The sequence below is a fragment of the Parambassis ranga genome, chromosome 20 (genome assembly GCF_900634625.1).
Source record: "Parambassis ranga chromosome 20, fParRan2.1, whole genome shotgun sequence".
Taxonomy (NCBI): Eukaryota; Metazoa; Chordata; class Actinopteri; family Ambassidae; genus Parambassis; species Parambassis ranga.
The window spans coordinates 18,090,446-18,110,453 of record NC_041040.1 but is presented as its reverse complement, the minus strand read 5'-3'; the positions used below and the strand labels follow the sequence as shown (position 1 = coordinate 18,110,453).

General features: G+C 42.6%; 1 protein-coding gene across 1 annotated transcript in view; it reads right to left on the bottom strand.

Annotated features, from left to right (window-relative positions):
- Nucleotides 1-15,692: 15,692 nt before the first annotated feature.
- The window catches only part of LOC114453052 (cadherin-12-like), a 79,922-nt gene continuing 75,606 nt past the window's right edge, over nt 15,693-20,008 (bottom strand). Inside the window, exons 11-12 of the mRNA XM_028432692.1 lie at nt 18,773-19,024; nt 15,693-16,517 (exon numbers count right to left, since the gene is read on the bottom strand). Of these exons, the coding sequence (XP_028288493.1) occupies nt 16,006-16,517; nt 18,773-19,024 (764 nt within the window). The 3' untranslated portion in view covers nt 15,693-16,005. The remainder of the gene's footprint in view (nt 16,518-18,772; nt 19,025-20,008) is intronic.

The following is a 20,008-nucleotide window of genomic DNA, read 5'->3' as shown; positions in this document are numbered from 1 at the left end:
CAGAAATAAAAAAGTTATCAACTCAAACTTATCATGAATGAGAGCCGAATGGCTCCATCTCCTCCCATCTTATCAATCACCCACGCATGTTAGATGCATACAGTTGCAAAAGAGATTAAACCGAACACGGTGAGGTAGCGGGCCTCAAGAGATCCCCACCTCACAGGATTAAGATGACTGTGACACAGACGGAAGCAACAGAAATCGTAAAGGCCAAATCTAAGAAGTTCACATTGTCCATCTCAGACTATGAAGGTCAAATAGATATTAAGATCAGACAGTATTAAGATAGAATCATGCAGATCCATATCTGCAGCCCTCTCACCTCCACACTGGCTCATCCCCTGGAGAAGAACAGGCAGTCCCGAGTCGGTCTGTTCCACATGAACAGTACAACAACTGGGCGTGATGATATGTAGATTACACCATCGTCATGGTCACGCAGATTTTCACAAATAATGTGGTGTAACCAGCTCAGAGGTTTTAATCAACACAAATTAACAAACTGTATAACAACAACTTTACACTTTGACGACTTTTTTCTTTGAAAAATGCACTAAATCAAATGATAAAGATCAAACACTGAAATTTGTCTAAGTGTGTGTGTGTGTGAGGGGGAGAAAAATTAAATGATTTTCAGTGCACATAAAGTACTTGACTGAATGTTGAAAACATAATTACTATTATCAAGCTGCCTGAATAACATGACAGCATGTGTCACTTCTCCACTGACAACTAAAGCAGCCAGAGCAAAAAAAGCAATTGCACTGTGTCTCTGTGTCGTAACTGAGAATGGCGGCCATTAGCAAAACACATTGTCACAAGTTGAACTGACATCGCGTGCCAGCTTTATTGTATAAATAAATATTGGCTTTGAAAAGAAATGAAAAGTCGTATTCAACAGATTTAAAGTCTCTTCTTTTACAAAGCTGCAGCACCTCTTTTATTTTGGTGGCTTTGTTCTGAATTGAGCCACGGTACATATTTGTCTTAAGATAACATCCTATGTAGCCCTATGAGAGTGAATGGGAACTTTCTCTCCCTGCTTTTGCTCAGGATTGTGTTGTGGTTATATGAATACAGTACATAAATGATAAATGTGTCTTGTGTCTTGATCCAAAAAAAGGCAGAGAAACTTGTTGCAGATGGGAGAATTTGGTCTAACATAATGTGTTCGAAGGCTTTAATTAAATCTAAGTATCTCATTTTATTGGCTAAGTCTAAACAAAAGTAAAAACGCCAATAACCAGATGTGTCTGTCTATCACATGGCCAGACCACATAAGGCAAAATAGTTGGTGAGAAAATAGTGAGCTTCTTTTTCTGAAGAGAATGTACACACAAGCTGATAATTCAACATCATTAAATAGTCCAGCGTAGGGATATCCAGATCCGATCATGTGATCGGAAATCGCACCTGATTACGTGGTTTCAGACTCAATTGAAATCAGACATTACCTCATGATCAGTACTTGGATATATATGTATTAGAGTTATTACTGAGTCTCTGGTGCATTGTCTAGGGGTATGATTGTCTCTTTGGGTGTGAGAGGTCCTGGGTTCAAGACATTGGATGAGATGTTTCCTTTGCGAAATTTCCCAGTTTAGGGAGGGATGAAGTACTTTTGTCTGCAGCAATGCGTTTCGGGCAGTTTGAAGTATTGTGCCCGTGGAAATGGGCAGTTGGTGCAGTGGCGAGTGCTCCTCTCTGGACTCACACACCCAGAGAAGAAACGCAAACAGTAACAGGTAATAGGTTTGAACAGAAGAGAAAAAATGCCCTGTGACAGCGCGAAGGTGCAGGACAGCACAGCCAAGATAGCACAAATGATCTCAATGAGTGACCTGCGATTAGCCTTTGTAGAGAACCCTAAAAGTATCGGATCGGGACTCGGTATCGGCAGATATTCAAACTCAAGTGACTCTGACTCGGACTAGAGGGCAAAAAAACCTGATCGGGACATCCCTTAGTCCAGTGTGTAGTTAATGGGTGTAGCAGTTTATACAGTGCAGTTCTAAAGTGTTGTTCAGGGGCAGCACTGAGGCAGTCAAAAATGAGCTGAGACTGTAAAGCTGGATCCATACTCCATGAGAACCAAGAACTTTCTTCTCGCTTTTGGCACTCCGACTACAAAATGAAGTCATTTTGTTCTTGGAGCCCTTGTTCAGCAGCTCTCGCAGACACATGGCCAAGGCAGAACTTTTCTCTCAGTGGTGTGCAAGAACAATTGTGTGATTGGTCAGAATTTAGTGGCCGTGATGAATGTGGTGAAGCGCATTAGCTTCTTCAGGTGCAGAACACACAGACTTGGAGGGGGGAAGTACAACGACGACGGACAGTTTTAGATAAGCAGCTGGCAAACAACTCCTAGAAGGAGAGACACGGCGCACAGAGGAGAATGTCTGTCCCAAAGGTGGCGATGCCTGTGTATTAATAAATTAATCACAGTATAGATCACGGCATGATGAGTATGTAAAAATTAGTCCATTATGGCTTCATTTAGCCTAACTGTGTGGTTGAGACAAAGTTCTTTTAAAGGTTCCTAGTCTTTTGGAAAAAAGGATCTAGCCTTATTGCACTGCCCTGTAGAGTTAGAGAGAATTTTGAGTTTGAGTTTGATGTTTGTCCTACAAGGCTTGCCGTAGTTGCACAGTGAGTTCCAGAGCCATAAAAGAAACATGAATGTTTCTGCAGTGTTGAGCCATCCTGCTAGATGTTATTTGGCCACCTAAGAATATCTGTCTGTGTTATGTTGTAGTAAGGTGTTACTTTATGTTAGATACTCGCATGAGGCACATGTCTAAAAAAAAAAAAATGGATAAAAATAAGACGCTAATATTGTTAGCATCCCTTTGGGTATTTCAGTGCAACTTAGTATCATGCTAATAGCTAGTTGTTTATGTGTTTTTCAGTTTGTAGGGTAGATTGCCAAAATGAATGAATTAATGAATTTATGAAGTTTAAAAAGAGCAAAATGGCGGAGAAACTGTGTTGTGCGTGTTGAAGTTGTGTAGTTTGTCCATAAGATAAGATAAGATAAGATAAAACTTTATTCATCCCGAAGGAAATTCTTGTGCCAGAGGTATCAAGTTACATTAAATGCAGTTAAGTACAGAGTATAAGTGTCACTATAATCCAAAATAAGAGTACAGTACGCAGTATGAGCACAATATATGATACATGGATACAAATATGGAGACGTAAGGTGCTAAGTAAACATAAATATAGACCAGTGGAGGGAATGACAGTGATGCCTGACATGATTATCTAGCGCTTCTCCCTACAGGAAGGGGAGTAGTTATACAGTCTGATGGCCACTGGCAGGAAGGACCTCCTGTGGCGTTCTGTGCTGCTCCTCGGTAGTCTCAGTCTACCACTGAATGTGCTCCTGTAGGACAGCAGTGTGTCGTGCAGGGGGGTGAGACGTGTTGTTACGAATACTGAGGAGTTTCCTCAGTATCCTCCTCTCTGTCACCTCCACCACAGACTCCAGCTCCACTCCCAGTACCGAGCCAGCCTTCCTAATGAGCTTGTTGAGTCTGTTGGTGTCGGCCGTCTTCATCCTGCTGCCCAAGCACACTACAGCGTAGAAGATGACACTGGAGACCACCGAGTGGTAAAACATCTGCAGCATGGTCTGGCAGACGTTAAAGGACCTGAGTCTCCTCAGTAGATACAGGCGACTCTGTCCCTTCCTGTATATTGCCTCTGCATTTGTGGACCAGTCCAGTTTGTGGTCAATGTGGACACCCAGGTATTTGTAGCTGTCCACAATGACCACGTTGGTACCCTTGATGCTGACCGGGTTAGGGAGTGTCTGGTGCTTCCTGAAGTCCACCACCAGCTCTCTTGTCTTTGTGACATTCAGCTGCAGGTGGTTCTGTCCGCACCACTCCACAAAGCTGTCCACCACACTCATATACTCCGCCTCCCAACCTCTGCTGGTACAGCCCACAATGGCAGAGTCATCCGAGAACTTCTGCAGGTGGCAGGACTGTGAGCAGTGTCTGAAGTCCGATGTATAGAGCGTGAACAGGAATGGAGACAGTACTGTGCCCTGGGGTGCCCCCGTGCTGCTCACTATTGTGTCCGAGACGGTGTTCCTCAGCCTCACAAATTGTGGTCGACCTGTAAGATAGTTAGTGATCCAGGTGACCAGTGGGGTCTCTACCTGCATGTCCAGGAGCTTCCTATTCAAAAGGGCAGGCTGCACGGTGTTAAACGCACTGGAAAAATCAAAGAACATGATTCTAGCAGTGTTACCTGCCTCCTCCAAGTAGGTGTGTGCTCTGTGCAGCAGGTAGATGATGGCGTCCTCCACTCCAATACGGGGCTGGTAAGCAAACTGCAGGGGGTCCAGCGATGGTTCCACAACAGCACGCAGGTGTTTCAGGACCAGCCTCTCCAGAGACTTCATCACATGTGAAGTCGAGGCAACTGGTCTGTAGTCGCTGTGTGTGCTTGGATGTTTGGTCTTGGGCACAGGAACAAGGCATGTTGTTTTCCACAGGGCAGGGACAGTCATCAGGCTCAGACTCAGGGAGAAGATGTGCTGGAAGACCCCACACAGTCCCTGAGTACTCTGGGGCTGAGTCCATCCGGTCCTGCAGCTTTTCCCGGTCGTAGGCGACTGAACTCCCTCCTCACATCTTCTGTGGTGATGGCAACTGTGGACACAGAAGAGCAGAGAGAGAGATCTGATGGGGGAGGGGGGCCGGGAGGCTGGGGGGTTGTTAATGGAAGGTGGGGTAAGGGGGGCAGGGTGATGTTATTGATGGGGAGGTGAGACTGGTTAGTATGGTTAGGGGGAGGGGGAGGAGGAGGAGGAGGTACATTGTTGTTATAGACAGGTGTTAATGGTGCATCACAGGGAGGGGGAGGGTGGTCAGGGAGTGGACTATCAAACCTGTTGAAAAACAGGTTCAGCTGGTTGGCCTCCTGCAGATCTCCATCCATCAGCTGGTCAGAGATCCTATTGTGGCCGGTGATGGTTCGCATGCCACTCCATACCTCCCTCAAGTTGTTCCGGGCAAGTTGGCTCTCCAGCTTCCTCCTGTAGCTCTCCTTGCCCTCTCCAATCTTCTCCCTCACCTCTGCCTGGGCCCTCCTCATCTCCTCTCTGTCTCCACTCAAGAAGGCTGTCTTCTTTCTATTGAGTGATGCCTTGATGTCCTTTGTCACCCATGGTTTATTGTTTGGAAAGCAACGTATTGACCTGGTGGGGATTAGAGAATCTGTACAAAAATTAACATATTCTGTGATACAGTCTGTGAGTGTGTCTACATCCTCACCGTGGGTGTCACAGAACACATCCCAGTCAGTCACCTCAAAACATCCCTGCAGGGTCTCCAGGGCTTCCGGTGTCCACCTCCGTACAGTTTTGGTGGTCACCGGCTGCCGCTGTACTGCTGGTATATACTGGGGTTTGAGGTGGACTAGGCTATGGTCTGATCTGCCCAAGGAAGGGAGAGCTATGGAGCTGTATGCCTCTTGAACATTAGCATACAGTAAATCTAGAGTTTTATTTTCTCTTGTTTTACAGTCCACAAACTGCTTGAAAGTGGGCAGAGTTGATTTCAGATTAACATGGTTAAAAAGCATTAGGGTGCTGGGTCTGAAGCCTCGCGGTCGCAGAGCTGATGACGTCAGTAGCCCGCGACGCCTCAGCCGAGGGAGCAATGTAAACAACGAGTACAATGGCGAATAATATGGACGTAGACTCACCGCTAGCAGTTCAATGTCCGGGCTGCACACACGCTACTTTACCGTAACGTGTCCCGGGCTGCACCACCGGTTGTTCACGTAGAGCTCAAGTCCCCCTCCTTTCTTCCTGCCGCTCTCGGTGCAGTTCCTGTCCGCCCGTACCAACTGAAAGCCGGCTAAACTCACGGTAGAGTCCGGAATGTTTGCGTGCAGCCACGTCTCTGTAAAGCACATTACAGACGCCTCACGAAACACACACTCGCTCTTTGTGAGAGATGTTAACTCTTCCATCTTATTACCCAGTGATCTAACATTACCCATGACGATAGAAGGAAGATACGGCTTGTATCTTCTTTTCCTCAGCTGTCTTCTTTTGCCCCCTCTGCTTCCGCGTTGTTTCCTTCTTAGTTCTTTGGGGATTTCGTGTCGCTGGCCATACATCCCGCTGTGCTGGAGATTCATCAGCTGATCCCTGGTGTAAACAATGGAGCCCTGGCGTGTTTCCGTCACGGCCGAGACGCGGCATGATAAAAGTGCTCCAAAAGCGATGAAGACCACGAAGAAAGTCCGAAAAAGACGCATTATTGCAGTGCCTGACCGCTTATACTTCGATTTAGTACGAAGTAGAGTGTTTAGAGTAAAAATAAATTACGAAAAACAACTTAATACACCCGCGGTGTGCGGAGCTTCTCTGGCTGGCTGCTACCTCGAGGCCGCGCCGGAAGCTTAGGAGCTTAGGAGTGTGTAGTTTGTCCATCAGAGGGCCATTGACAATTACCTCTGAGGCCAGCTCCACGTGTATGACCAGCTGATCAAAATAGTCAGATTTCTCTGATCCCAAATATCCTTGACAAAAAGAAGATTTATTGTACAGAAAATTTGTTTAAACCTGCTTAAAGACCAGACTCAAACTGTCTCTATCACATTGCATTTAGCAGCTATACCTACATGTCAGCCTTAAAGGTAAACATTACCTCACATCGTCTTGCTCATCATCGTCAGCCTACCAGAGACTCAACTGTTGATTTAAGCTGACATCCGATAAAAACTGTCAGACAACATTAAAGCTCATAAGCAAGGATAAGCTGTCAAAACATGTTTGTCTAAAAAGACAAGCAAAGAAAGCAGAAAGCAAAAAAACACATCCAGCTGATGCATTAACACTTTACAGAGTTAGAAAGTGTTATTAGAGATCAGTGCATGGGATGCAGTACGATCTGAGTCACAGCAGATTTGAGGAGAGGCTCTTGGAAATAAGTGCTTCAACACTCTCTTTCACTTTCCACCTGTGCCACAAGGCTGCAGGTGCACACGGTAACACGCGAGCGAATTGCAAATTTCCTTCACAGGCACAGGGAGAAAGAAAGGAAAGAGTGTATTAGGTGGGAATGTCTCAGAAGAGGTTTAGCAGATCTTCCAGCAATTTGTGAAGACAGTGAGAGATTCTGCTGATAACTTCTTCCATCACCAGGGGGATAGAAAAAGAGGAAGAAGAGTTTGGATTGAGATTTCCTGCCTTGCAGTGACTGTAGGACTAGTTTTCATTTATTTGCCAGATGTGGTGACTCGGGGGTGATGACTTCATGAAGAGCATTTTTACAGACTCTGACATAGGTTAGGTTATACGTATCAAGAAGGCGTTAATGAATACTGTGTAGTCTTAGAAGGGTTTTTGCTAATTTCTTAATACATCTGTACACATGAATGCCAAAAACAGAATCTGGAATTTACAGCCAGGTTTCAGATTGCTGTGTGATGTGCTGGTAACAAGACCCATCCCAAACAACAAGACAATTAAAAGGACCATCACAAATTCTATGAGGTCTTTAGCATCAGTGTCACTTCTCAGTTTCTTTTGTTTGTGTTCTGTTGTTATATTATTTTTATTTTTATTTTTTGTTATTTACATTTTTAGTGATTTTAACACATAGAACCAGCTTCACTACCATTCCATTATATCTCTGTCCTGCAACAGTGTGTCATCAACATTGTCAAATAAATATGCTTCCTCATGATCTCTTTTGTCTTCATCACCGTTGACTCTTGGCCCTTTTTTCCACATTTCTAATTTCCAACCCGGTTTCACGATCATACTCACAGAAGCACCTTCATTGATAACAATTAATTTTGGATATTGTGTTGTCATGTAGCCTATATATCTCAAATCTTCCCAGATTTTTCTCAATTATTTATAGTAAGAGCCTACTACAGCCTGTACTGCAGTGTGTCCTCTGTGAGCGCTTTCTGGTGTTAATCAGTAATCTGTTTAATTTCACAGGTCTGTGGTCAAATCTTCTCAAGGAGTCTGGATTCTGCTGCACATTTACTGTATCAGTGTTGAACGGAAGGAAAAGCTTCAGGTAAGAGCTGCTCTGCTAAACCCTCACTTTCAGCAGACAGTGAAAAATATGATGGGAAGGGGAGGGGGGGCACATCATTTGTACTTAAATACCACAACAAGTTGAAGGAGACTGGAGAACTGCATTTTAAATCACCTTGGCCCAGTTCTGGAGCTGGATTTGGACAGAAAAGACACATCTAAAAGTTGGAATAAACAGCTTTGAGCAGCAAAATATGCACATCTGCCCCATAATCCCATATTCTACCATCTTAGTGAGGCAACCGTCCCTTTAACAAGACAAAAAAAATACAAGTATACAAAATTGTAGATGTTGGCTTACACATTAGTGTCTCAACCTGCTTTGTGTTTGCTTTAAAAATGGCACACGTACACACAGTCCCCCTGGGGCAGATACCACACAGGAAATGGTCCGTGTCTGTTGTTGTTACTAAACCACACAAAGCAGTGGACTGAATGAATGAATAGGAAGAATGAGCTGGAGCCACATGTAGCCTACATGCTAAGTCAGTCAGTGGTGAAATGAGAAAGATGCTTCTCATTCTCGGTTAATGAACTGGCAAAGGAGATGATGACTATTTAGAGATTCCTAGTTGTGACAATTACATTTACTACCGCTGAACATGTAACACACCTCACTGACAAATGTACCTTAATGTAGTCTTCGTCGTGTGTTTAATTTGTGACCATGGAGCAGTGGAAGGACATACAAAGACAAAGCATTCCAGGTACACAATGCTGGACAACAAAACATGGCTGACTGTGACCAGCTGGTGTTTTTTTGGCTAATAAGTGCAGCCTCCTTCCATACAAAAACAGAGGATCAGAGGTAACATACTGTATATTTAATGTCTCTATGGGTGCTAACTGCAGCAGTACTGATATTCACTGCAAATGCAGATCATAATGTCAGCTCTACATGATGTTTGGATGCTGCATTCTTTCCATTTGGAAATTTTTATTTTTCCCAAAAGGGGGGGCTGCACATTGGTGTTTCGTCTTGTGGTTCTAACCTGTCGTTATAGGCCTGCATGGGTTTTTCTCTCGGTAGTCTAGCTTTCCTCCCACATTCGACATGAATGAAAGCATGAATCATCGTGTGTCTGTCTGTTAGAGCTACAACAGTCTGGCTGACCTGTCTTAAGGTTTACACTGCCTCCCACCCCTCCACAACCAACAAATTTGATTCTGACTGACAAAGCATGGCTGAGAAACTAAGCCTAAGTGTCAAAAAACTGCAGTTCTCCTTATGGCCTCTGGGGGGCACAATATTAAGACATGACCACTGCAGGGAGACACACATTTTGAGTTTCCTGCTTCCCGCCTGCCCACTTCACTCACACTTCACCTCCTTGCCTGTATTTGGATTACCTGGGAATTTAGGTGTACTCAGATGCTGCCAAAATGGCAACAATCAAAGTGTTCTTGGGGACATCACAGAAGGTTTAACCAGTTTTTATTTACAGTCTAGAGGAGCTCACCTACCTTGACCTCAAAATGTCAAAGCTTTACTAATGTACAGCTTAGTAACATTATTATTAAATTCGTTGCACTGTCCAACTTCTATTAGTGTATCGCAGTACTGTGATTAATGGCTGTTGCTTATAATGACTGACAACATAAATTAATGAGTTGAATATTGATATCTTACTCAACCAAGCATGACCAACAAACTAAGTATTTGCAAGCTGAGGTAAGATGCTCACACTACTGAAAATAAGAACTATTTTTAGATTGTGCTGGATATGAACCTGCAGCAGGGATAGCACAGACATTTCTTGCCATTTTACGGAGTGTGCCATAACCATTTTAAGACCAGAGAGAATGACTAAGCACTGGAGTAAAGTGAGTCATGATTTAACTTTTAATGCTTTTAATGTTTCTACACTTGCCGTTTAGTGATATCCCAGGAGCCAGTGAGAACTAGAGATTCAACATTATTGTGTTAACAAAAGATGACACAAAGCTTTTTCAAGAAAATGTCTCTTGTTTTGTCTAATCATCTTAGTTTCTTGACAATTTTCATATAGGCTATGTAAGCAGCAGTAGGATTATAGGGTGGAAATACAATTTGTAGGAAATGTAATGCTACACTGCTTCATGATGAATGTGCAATCTCTGCCGCATTTAGTGAGTGCAGGCTAAAAAAAAAAAAAATTGGATTATCAGACCTGCCACGTGACTAATCCTGACTCTTTATGGTTCTTGGCTTTCTTTGCTGGGTAGAAAAATGCAGTACAGCACAGAAGAAAAGGAGATTTTATTTGACTTTTTTTAAAGGATCACACACCGTTACAGGAGAACAGTGACAGATTGTGAGAAAAAAAAAAACAACACTTAATACAAGAGAAGACTCTCACTACTTTTTTTACACCAGAAATATGTGGATGGATTTAAAAAGTTGCTTTGCAGCTTAATTTGGATGTAATACCTTCAAAGGATTTTTCTTTTTTTTTGTTATTGACTGGCTGAGTTCTTTTCAACCCTAGTGTAACAGCAGAGATAGGGTTCTGTTTGGTAGCTGAGGCTTCTTAAGTGATTTCCAAGTAAATGAGCTGTACCAGAAATCCTTTGGGTGTCACGGTGAAAATAAGGACAATTCTCACCCTCCTTGATGTACTACGATAGATAAAACACTTACTGTGTCCTCGGATTTAAGCTGTCGATCAACACTTACCGTATTTTCCAGACTATAGGTCGCACCGGAGTATAAGTATCACCAGCCAAAAAATAAAATTTATTTAAAATTTATTTGACCAAATTCAAGACCAAGAACAGACATTTCATCTTGAAAGGCAAGTTATAATAATAACAATAGAATAGAGAACAACAGGCTGAACAGGTGCATTAGTTGCTACTGTGAAATTATATATTTTAATATAACAGTCGCACCTGAGTATAAGTTGCCCAGCCATAGGATGAAAAAAATGTGCGACTTATAGTCCGGAAAATTCGGTATATGTCAGCATTACAAAAAATCTACTTTTTTTAAGCTTGCACAACCTAAGTGCACCTAAAAATCTCTCAGCTCTATGCTAATGGCCCTGTTTCTCCATCAGTTATTGTATTAATTACAGCTAAACACTCAGCACGTATGTTCTAATGACTGCTGTGTTTACTTCCATGTCTGAGTCTCAAGGTTGCTGCTGCTGCTGTCGCTGCTGCATAATTAATAAGGTTAACAAAGGTTAGCGGCCACAATGAAAAGCAAGCTAAGATCAGCCCGCTCATGTGAAGCCAAGCTGTCAGCTTCTCAGACAGCTTTATTTTCATATAGTCTCAGAAAACAGCCTAAACACAGAGTAATGCAAAGTGACTGCCATTAATTAAAGCACCCGTATGCATCAGCAGTATAATCCCTAACCTGCAGCTGTGTGCCATTCAGGGTTCATTAAAAAAAAAAAAACAGAAGCATGTTTCCATAGGAAACTGTTGCATTTATTTTAGTATAAGCACATTTTTTTCAGAGCCTACAATAATAGAGGAGTATATTCAAAGGGCGTCCTGACAAGCCATTGTTGTTGAATCATGACAGCTCGGTTTGCACAGACTTGTATGACTCAGACACTGAATTCTGTAAACACCTCGGTTCACAACAAAACCGATGCTTCCCGTGCTCGAATGCCACATACATTTGGATGTTTCTCCACATTCCAAGAACAAATTCATGCCCCGATTAAATTATTGGATGAGTAACTTAGAAGGAAAAGGACACTTTGATTTTATGAAGTCACTTTCACTCAAAGTGGAGCAGTTGCAGTAACAAGGCTGGAGAGGAGAGGAGACAATGAACCCGGACAGTGTTGTTCACTGGGGCACAGAAGGTTGAACCCCATCCAACATAAACAGTATCAATGCCATCGCTTTTTTTTTTTTTTTTTTTTTTTTTTTGCTGGCAGTAATAGTCTCTCTCCCCAGAGCTATTACATAGATTGTGCCAGTTCTCTCATGTTTATGCAGAGGTTGGCAGCTACCCCTCTCAACCTCACCCCAACCCACACTCACCACTATACTCCCCTCTTTAGTGGCTGATGTCTCTATTTGGTCTTGTCTACACATCCTGGTTGCCACTACACACCAGGGTGAGTCATGAGTGGTGTGGAAATGTGTTTTAGGAAAGGCCACACGGTGGCACAGGGGAAATATAATGTTTAGTGATGACATCTGTCTGCTGTATCAATTCAAGCTAACCATTACTTTCGGTGTGTGTCCGCCTCAACAAACAATGAAATGAAGGTCCGCCGTTGGCAAGTCTCGTGTAATTGTTACACATGCGGCATCGCAAGCTCACAAAATGAACAACAGAGCTACTGTTATGTTTACACTTAGATTAGATGTTTAAAAAGGTGAGCTGAATATACTGTTTTGGGATCTAAAACACATGATTAAAGCACATCTAACAAGGTAAACTACCCCCATCTGCTGCTTTGATGGCTAGTGCTGCCCTCAACAACACATATTACACGCACATTACATGCACTGTTTATGCAAGCCCACAGGGGGGTGACAGATACACATACAGTGGTTGTTTCCAAGACTGCATTGTAAAAGCATCATGAGCTGCAAATAGTCTATGTGAGCTAACATTTTGGGTGATGTTATCATCCTATAAATTATGAATCTTTCATAACCTAACAATGTGCTTTACAAGGAGAGCAGTATTAAAACACAATCAAAACATGACAAGCAGATCGTAAGATAATAAGTCAATCATATTTTATAATAATAAAATAACCTTTTAAGACATAAAATAAATCCAATTATGAGAACTGAAGCTTAAAAATTAGACTGTAAAAGGTAATTCCCAGGAAAATTGAAATTAAAAATCTAAAATACAACAAAATATGTCAGCATCTTAGATAACAAACATGCAATATGACTAACTGTTCTAATGATTACTTCTTTCAGCTTTTCAGCTAACTGAGATGAAGATGAACTTATTGCTCATTAGATTAATAATTTAATACAACAAATAATACAACAATTTAATTATAAAATTAAGTTTTTGTGTCGAGGACACGAAGCACAAATTAAAAACAACAAACCAGACTACAAAGTATTTCCACTAATAATTAGAAAAGTACAAGCTGATAATGCAATTCTGTTGCGGACAGAATATTTTGCTAGTTGGGTATTATGTGAGGCTACATACCTGTCACAGTTTATTTGAATGTTAGATGTATGATTGGGGTAAGTCCATAGCCCATATATAAAAGATATCCAAAGAACTCCTAAATCTGTACTATTGGCTATCATTAGTTCATCTCTTACATATGTTAAAATCAAGGCACTCTTAGCATAGTTTTCTAAAGACATCTTGTCACTCCCTGAAGCAGTTTCATCAGTTTATCTAACTGGATTCCAGTTGTAGGTTGCGCAGTATTATTTTCTTGCATGCATCGTAGGCTAAACTGTAGGTGGCCTCTATAGTATCTATAGTCAGCAAATGTTTAGCAAGTTTCCTTATGGTCTTTTTATATCCCCGAACCAAACAAAGGGTGTTCATGTCCGAAGTGAGAATTAAAATCGACTGGACTCATGGCATAGTTTTCTGAAGACGTTTTGCCAGTCAGGACTGCAGAACTGAGAGAACCACCCGGGGGAAAATGTCTTTAGAGTCTAGTTGCTTCAGTTTGGATGAAACCTGGATGAATAGTAGAGTCTCCGTAGACATAGTGGAAGCTATGTCTACACAAGCAAGTACAGAGCAAGCAAGTAATAAGACTCAGGAAACGGTCATTGAATAGGAGTATTTGTACAAAATATCAGACATATCTCCCGTAAAAGGTGGCACCAGTATCGTAGTCGAAGTCACCACCATCACCAAAACACTGAAGCGCTTGTAATGGTGTGAGACAAGCACCAACCCAAATCCTTACTGTGGATCCCTACAATTTTCTGTCGATCTACTAATAGAGTCATTATTTCAGCACCAACACTCGCAATTTTGAGAATGAGTAAATTCCTAGGTTCGGTTGGTTCAATAAGTAATAACAAGCTGCCACTGCGAGGAGCACAAAATGGCATCAACAAGACTGTGAGAGGGAGGCTGTGCACAGAGGACCGTCGGTATCAGTCACCGACCACCATCGCTCAAAACAGGAGAGAGGGTGTGGGCGTCACCTTACATCGGCTGTTTCCAAGGATCATGGATTACTTAATGCCCATTTAAACACACCACTACAGGTTTACTGAGGCTTGATGTAAGTGTTGGATGTAGCAGAGAGAGAGAGAGAGACAAGAGAAGGGAATCACTTACCGTCCATTGGAAGAAACTGTGCATTGTATGTCACTGCTTTGGCTTTCATCCAGACCTTCCATTATGTCCTCACCAGACCATGGCCAGAAACACCCAGGCCACTTTATTCAGTGAGTGGAAGAACAGGCGTTTTTGATACCTCACAGAAGCCTCTGTGAGAGCTTGATTGCCTTTTTCCCAGCACAGGGATGTTAATATGGAAACATTCACTCCAAATTGTTTTTATTTGTGGATTCCTGGAAGGAAAACCAGCAAACCTGAAGAGAAGGTTTTTACAATAAGAGAAGAGAGTCATCCAACTTCCTTTAGCCTAAGATTGAAGCAGATTTTTAAAGCTGTCAAAGTGGTATTTTAGGGGCCACCACAATTCTAATCCATGTGTGAGTTTTAAAATCTTATTAAAACCTTTAAACAAAATGTTAAAATCTAAAGGTCTGCTCGCTGGGCCATTCAAAACGAGCTATAGCCTACAACAGTTTCAGTATATTCAGAATGTTGCTGCTCAGGTCCAGGAAGTATGACCATAGCACTCCCACTGGCTCCCCTTTCCCCCGTACAGAGAATTGACTTTAAAACACTGCTATTGGTGTATACATTTCTTAACAGCCTAGATACATCAAATACATCTCTGATATGTTTGTGCCATATAAACCTTTTTTTGGACTCTGAGGAGTTCTGGGGACGAGCCTGCTGTCCCAAGAGCATTTCAGTTTCATACAGCAAAAACCTGGAATAACTTTACTGTCTAAGCTTTTTAATCTAAGCTAAAATGTGTTCAGTTACCTTCCTTGTTTTGTTATTATAAATCTTGGTCTATTCTTTGTCTTGTCTTTTAATTCAAAAAAGCACTTTGAATTTCCCAGTGTAGGATTTGCCTTAATTAATGCAGAAAAAATCACTTTTTAAATACAGTGATGCATACATTTACAAAAAAAGGTAAATATATATATATGTATATATTTTTTGTCCAAGTGTGGTTTATTTAAGAAAAACAGTGTTTATTACATGACCGAACTGTAGTTTTTAGCCCTAATTTCTCTTTTTACATCTCTAGTAGAAGTCTATTCACAGGACCCACCTGACAGAAACATACATTTTCATGTGGGCCTTGATTTTAATTACAAAAATTCTCGAGTGTCTCCAAAAAAAAAAAAAAAAAAAATACAGATCAATGACTGAGAGATAAATAGATAAATACACACAAAAAAATTCAATCAGCCAATAAATAAATAGAACAATAAATAACATTCAAAACATCTTTGGCCATACCTGGGCCACCTCATTGTCCCCACAAGGTTGACATTGGTCAGTCAAAGTGACCAATGGGGTTTGAAGAAAAAGAAAACAAACAAACAAAGGATATGTGGCATGATGTAGCAAGTGAAAGAAGAATCATATCGAGGCACTTTAAAGGATGTTCTAGGAAATGGTAGCATTTCCATGTCTACTCCCCCAAAACGAAACTAGACAAGAAACAACGTTCAATTGAAAGAAAATTGAATGACTGCTTTGCTCAAATTCCACACTGTATGTTCTCTTTTACAATGGTGGGACTGAGCATGATAAAGTACCATGTAAAATAAACAGGGTGCTAAAACGAAACAGAAAACATGGGAGGAAAACCCACATTGTGTGTGCCAACCGAAATTGTTACATATCTGCTTTCTGGAGTCTGTGAATAACATCAATGTGTGTTCTCTGTGGTTGTGGAGTCCGACTGAGTTTCTGACTGCTCCCCAAATATCCCTGCCAGTGTCTTAAAGCGGGGCCCCCAGTCACTGAGGTAATCGTAGTCCTCCTCCAGGTCTATCGCGAGGGACTCGATGGAGCTGAGCGACTCGGCCACAGAGCCGTCACCCTCGTACGCGTATGTGGCCAAGGAGTCGTAGGGCGGGGCCGAGTTGTCCGTGTCATGCTCTTTAAGCCGCTGGTCGATGAAATCTCGGATGTCTGCACTGTCCTGGGAGACGGGAGGCCTTGGACCTCTCCTAATCTCAGGCTTGACATCCCTGCGGTACAGGTTCTCCTTCACGACCTTGGGGTTGCGTAGCGTCCCCATGTCAAATGCGTGTGTGTCCTCCTCCCCGCCTCCTTCGTCGTCATAGTGGATGACGTTATCCCGGATGTCCTCTTTGGATGACATGAGGCTCTCCTTTTTCTTCTGCCGTCTTAAGCCCACGTAGAGGACCACAATAACTGTGGGAACAAATCAGGACTATATGTTAGTCATATAGTCTACTACCACTGGCAATATGCAGTACTTTTTGTGAGCTCTGTGTCCATTTTGATATGTGCTTGAAAATCTTCTAGTTTGTTAGGAACTTGTTACTATGATAACCAAGAAACTTGCTGTTGCAGATCAGAGAACCTTCCCATGTAATGTGTCTATGATTCTGAAGTTCTCATTTGTCCAGTGCACCTGTAAAACTAGTCCTCGTGGTCCCATCAGTGCTTAGTATGCAATTAGTTAATTTTAGCATGCTAACACACTAAAGCACGCTAAGACCCTAAGATGCTGCACATTACCTGCTAGGAATAAGCATTAGTGTAATCATAATGAGCATGTTAGCATGCTGATATTAGCCATTAACTCAAGGCTCCACTGTGCCCCTGGTTGCAGCCTTACAGAGCTGCTAGCTAGCATGACTGGAGACTTATAATCCTGTTGAGACATTTAGGTCATACAGCATGTTGCCCTGTTATTTCAGTTACACAGTTAGAGCTCACTTTACAGTTAAATAGACTGTTGAAGTAGCTGTTTGGAGAAATCCTCCATGTCTAGATCTGCAGATTTATTTAATAAACAGACTTAAATTGTAAACATTGTCGGCTGAACCTGTTCATTGTTTTTATCCCATCAGGTTACGTGAGGTTCCTCGTACAGTGTTTCAGTACCATAGTGTTATTTCCAACACACAGTGCTGCAGTAAATTTGCTTCTCTCCCATCTCTCCTGTCAGTGCAATCTGTCTCTGTGTGTCTGCCCCCCCCCTCTTGTGTGTGTGTCCCTCTCCCTGTTATTTTCTTTGTAAAGATGCCATTAAATATGTGTTTTTTTCCATGTTTTAATATACAGTTGCATCTGGGAAGAAGAAAAACCACAGCCAAGATAAGAACTGAAATCATTCAAATGAAAGAGTCACATAAATACATTCAGATTGGGGTGAAAAAAAGCCCTAAGTAGGTCTCTTCATTTCACCCTCTCTGCATCTCCACTCCCATGTGATTGTTATCAGGTGTTGTGCAGTGTTCCAGCTCCCCCTAGTGGCGACGTTGCAGATTTTGACAAACAGATGCTGAAACGCAGCTTGTCATCAGCTGCACATCAGTTCAAGAAAAAAAAAAAAGCAGATGAAATTCTCAGCGATGGTTCCTGTTTAATTTACCTCATCATTCTTGCTCACAGGACGACCGGGTTTTCCTGACAATTCCTGCACACACAGGAGCGAGCAGCTCTGTGGAAATGTTCTCAGTGTGAGTTCTGATTCTCTCTGCTTCTTCCCTTCTTGGGGACAGCATGACAGTTTTGGCTGGAGCTCTCAGCCTGGGGGGGTGGAGTCGGCTCAGGAGTTCTTTGAAGACATTCTTCTCATATGACGCGAACACACAGCTCTGCAGCACACCACTACAATCCTACTTTGTGCTTTTATGTTTGGGTCACGTATAAAACACTGCAGCTGATCCTTTACATGAATACATTCATGAGGGTAATGAAAAAGGATTAATGACGAGCCGTCGTTAGAGTTTAACTGCGGGTTTCTTTCTGGGCCGTAAATTTGAAGGAGATAGAGGGAAAAGTAAATACAGCTAAATGCATAAAAGGTCACGGCTACCCTTGACATCCACTGTAAAACTAGAACTTCTTTAACAACCTACCGCCCCACATAACCGCCGTAAACCTACATTTACTTCCTCTATGCAGATGACTTTGGACATTAATAGCGGAGAATTAAGGAGGAGTTTTACGGCTGTGACCTTGTGAGATATGTAAAAGCTGTAGCTTGGGACTCAGCCACAGGGCGGCAAGATTGGATTTAGTTTATAGAGCCAAGCATCCCGCCCGCCAATCTTTAACATCTCGTTGAATGACAAAATTCATTATGCGTCCTATAATTAACTGTAGAAACTCCTGGAAAGGGGCCAGTGCAACTTTGGTGGTCACCTCAGGCAGGTGTTAGCAAAAACAGGGGAGTGTGTTTCAATAGACTTTGAGGAAAGGGTTTAGAACTGTCAAGGCAGAAGCCACAAAAAGTAAAGGAATATTTTGTGGAATAGAAATGTCAATAGTTTGACATTTTATAAAATGTCACTTTGACAAAACTTAGATGTAAAATTGATCAAGTACCACTGTCCACAATCCTGGTTGTCAGGTAAGCTGTCGGTGGAGGCCCCCCTCCCCCCACCCCACCAAGTGGCAACAACAAGATATGAGTGTAAGACAGGAGATCTCACCTAACAGGATGACGATGCACAGAAGAATGGCGATCAGAGCTCCCGTACTCAAACCAACAGGGAGAAAGATGGCCTCTGCACTGCAGGTCAGCAGAGAACCGTCCGACTCGCAGCCGCACACCCGAATGGTCAGGGTGCCGGTGCTGCTCTTGGGCGGATATCCATTATCGTCGATCACCACTGGGAGAAGGTAGATTTCTTGCAAACGTCGTCTGAAGCCGCTCCGCTTGGTCACGATTCCAGCTGTGTTATCTAGAAGAAGTATCATCAGATACCAAAGTTTTATGTAAAAGGCCTGAAGTAGTTTTATTCCTTGATCTGCACGGGTTAGAAAGCGTTCTGACCAAAATGAAAGAGAACATTCCTCACGAACAACCTTACATCAATCAGACAACCCTCTGAGCTAGTCTAGAGGTCCAAACAGGAGAAAGATAAAACTTTTTTTCATAGCTCCTTATGTTTGATAACCAATCCTCTCCAAATGTATCTCCACATATCAAAGACCCATCCTGTTTTTTATCAAAGCTCTCACCACTTAGTTTTAAAGCTGTTCAAGCACTGTACAACATTCCTGTTTGCTGAACGTTCTCTGAGCAGGTAGCATCACTCCAGAGATATCAGCAGTGATAGATAATAGATTAAAAAAAGTACACAAAGGGAACAATTTGAGAAGTCATCTGAAGGCGTGAGGGCGGCAAGCTGAATAGAGGTCGACAATGTATACGAGGGAGAGCGAAGGTGTCAGGTTGAACCTGCCTGGTTATGTCTGCTCCAGCTAGACTGTCTGACCCCTGTCAAGCCCGGTTTGTTCCACCAACGAAGCCTAGCACTTCTCCCTGACAGGAGGTCAGGCGTTTTAGCACACCTTGCATGTTGTGCATGGGCGCGATATTGTTTGTGCTCTCCCTCTCTCTCTCCGGTGGGAACCTGTCTTGCCGTGCCCGCGGTGTTTGTATGTCCTGTCCCTGCCTATCAGATCTTACTCTGTGTATGTGGAGAGTGTGCTTCCAAGAGCTTCCTGGCAAGTCAGTGTAACTGCAAGGCGGCGTGTCCACAAGGTTAAAAGTGGATCAGAGGTTCGGACGGCAGCTTGTTAAAGATGGTGAATGCATTCGTTTCTCAGGCCTCATCCTGCCATGTCCTACTTTTTATTGCCCGTCTTTGTGGTTAGACTTCAAAGGGGCTCGGGATGGAGTGTCATATGTGGCCTTATCATAAGATAACGTGTGACAGCAT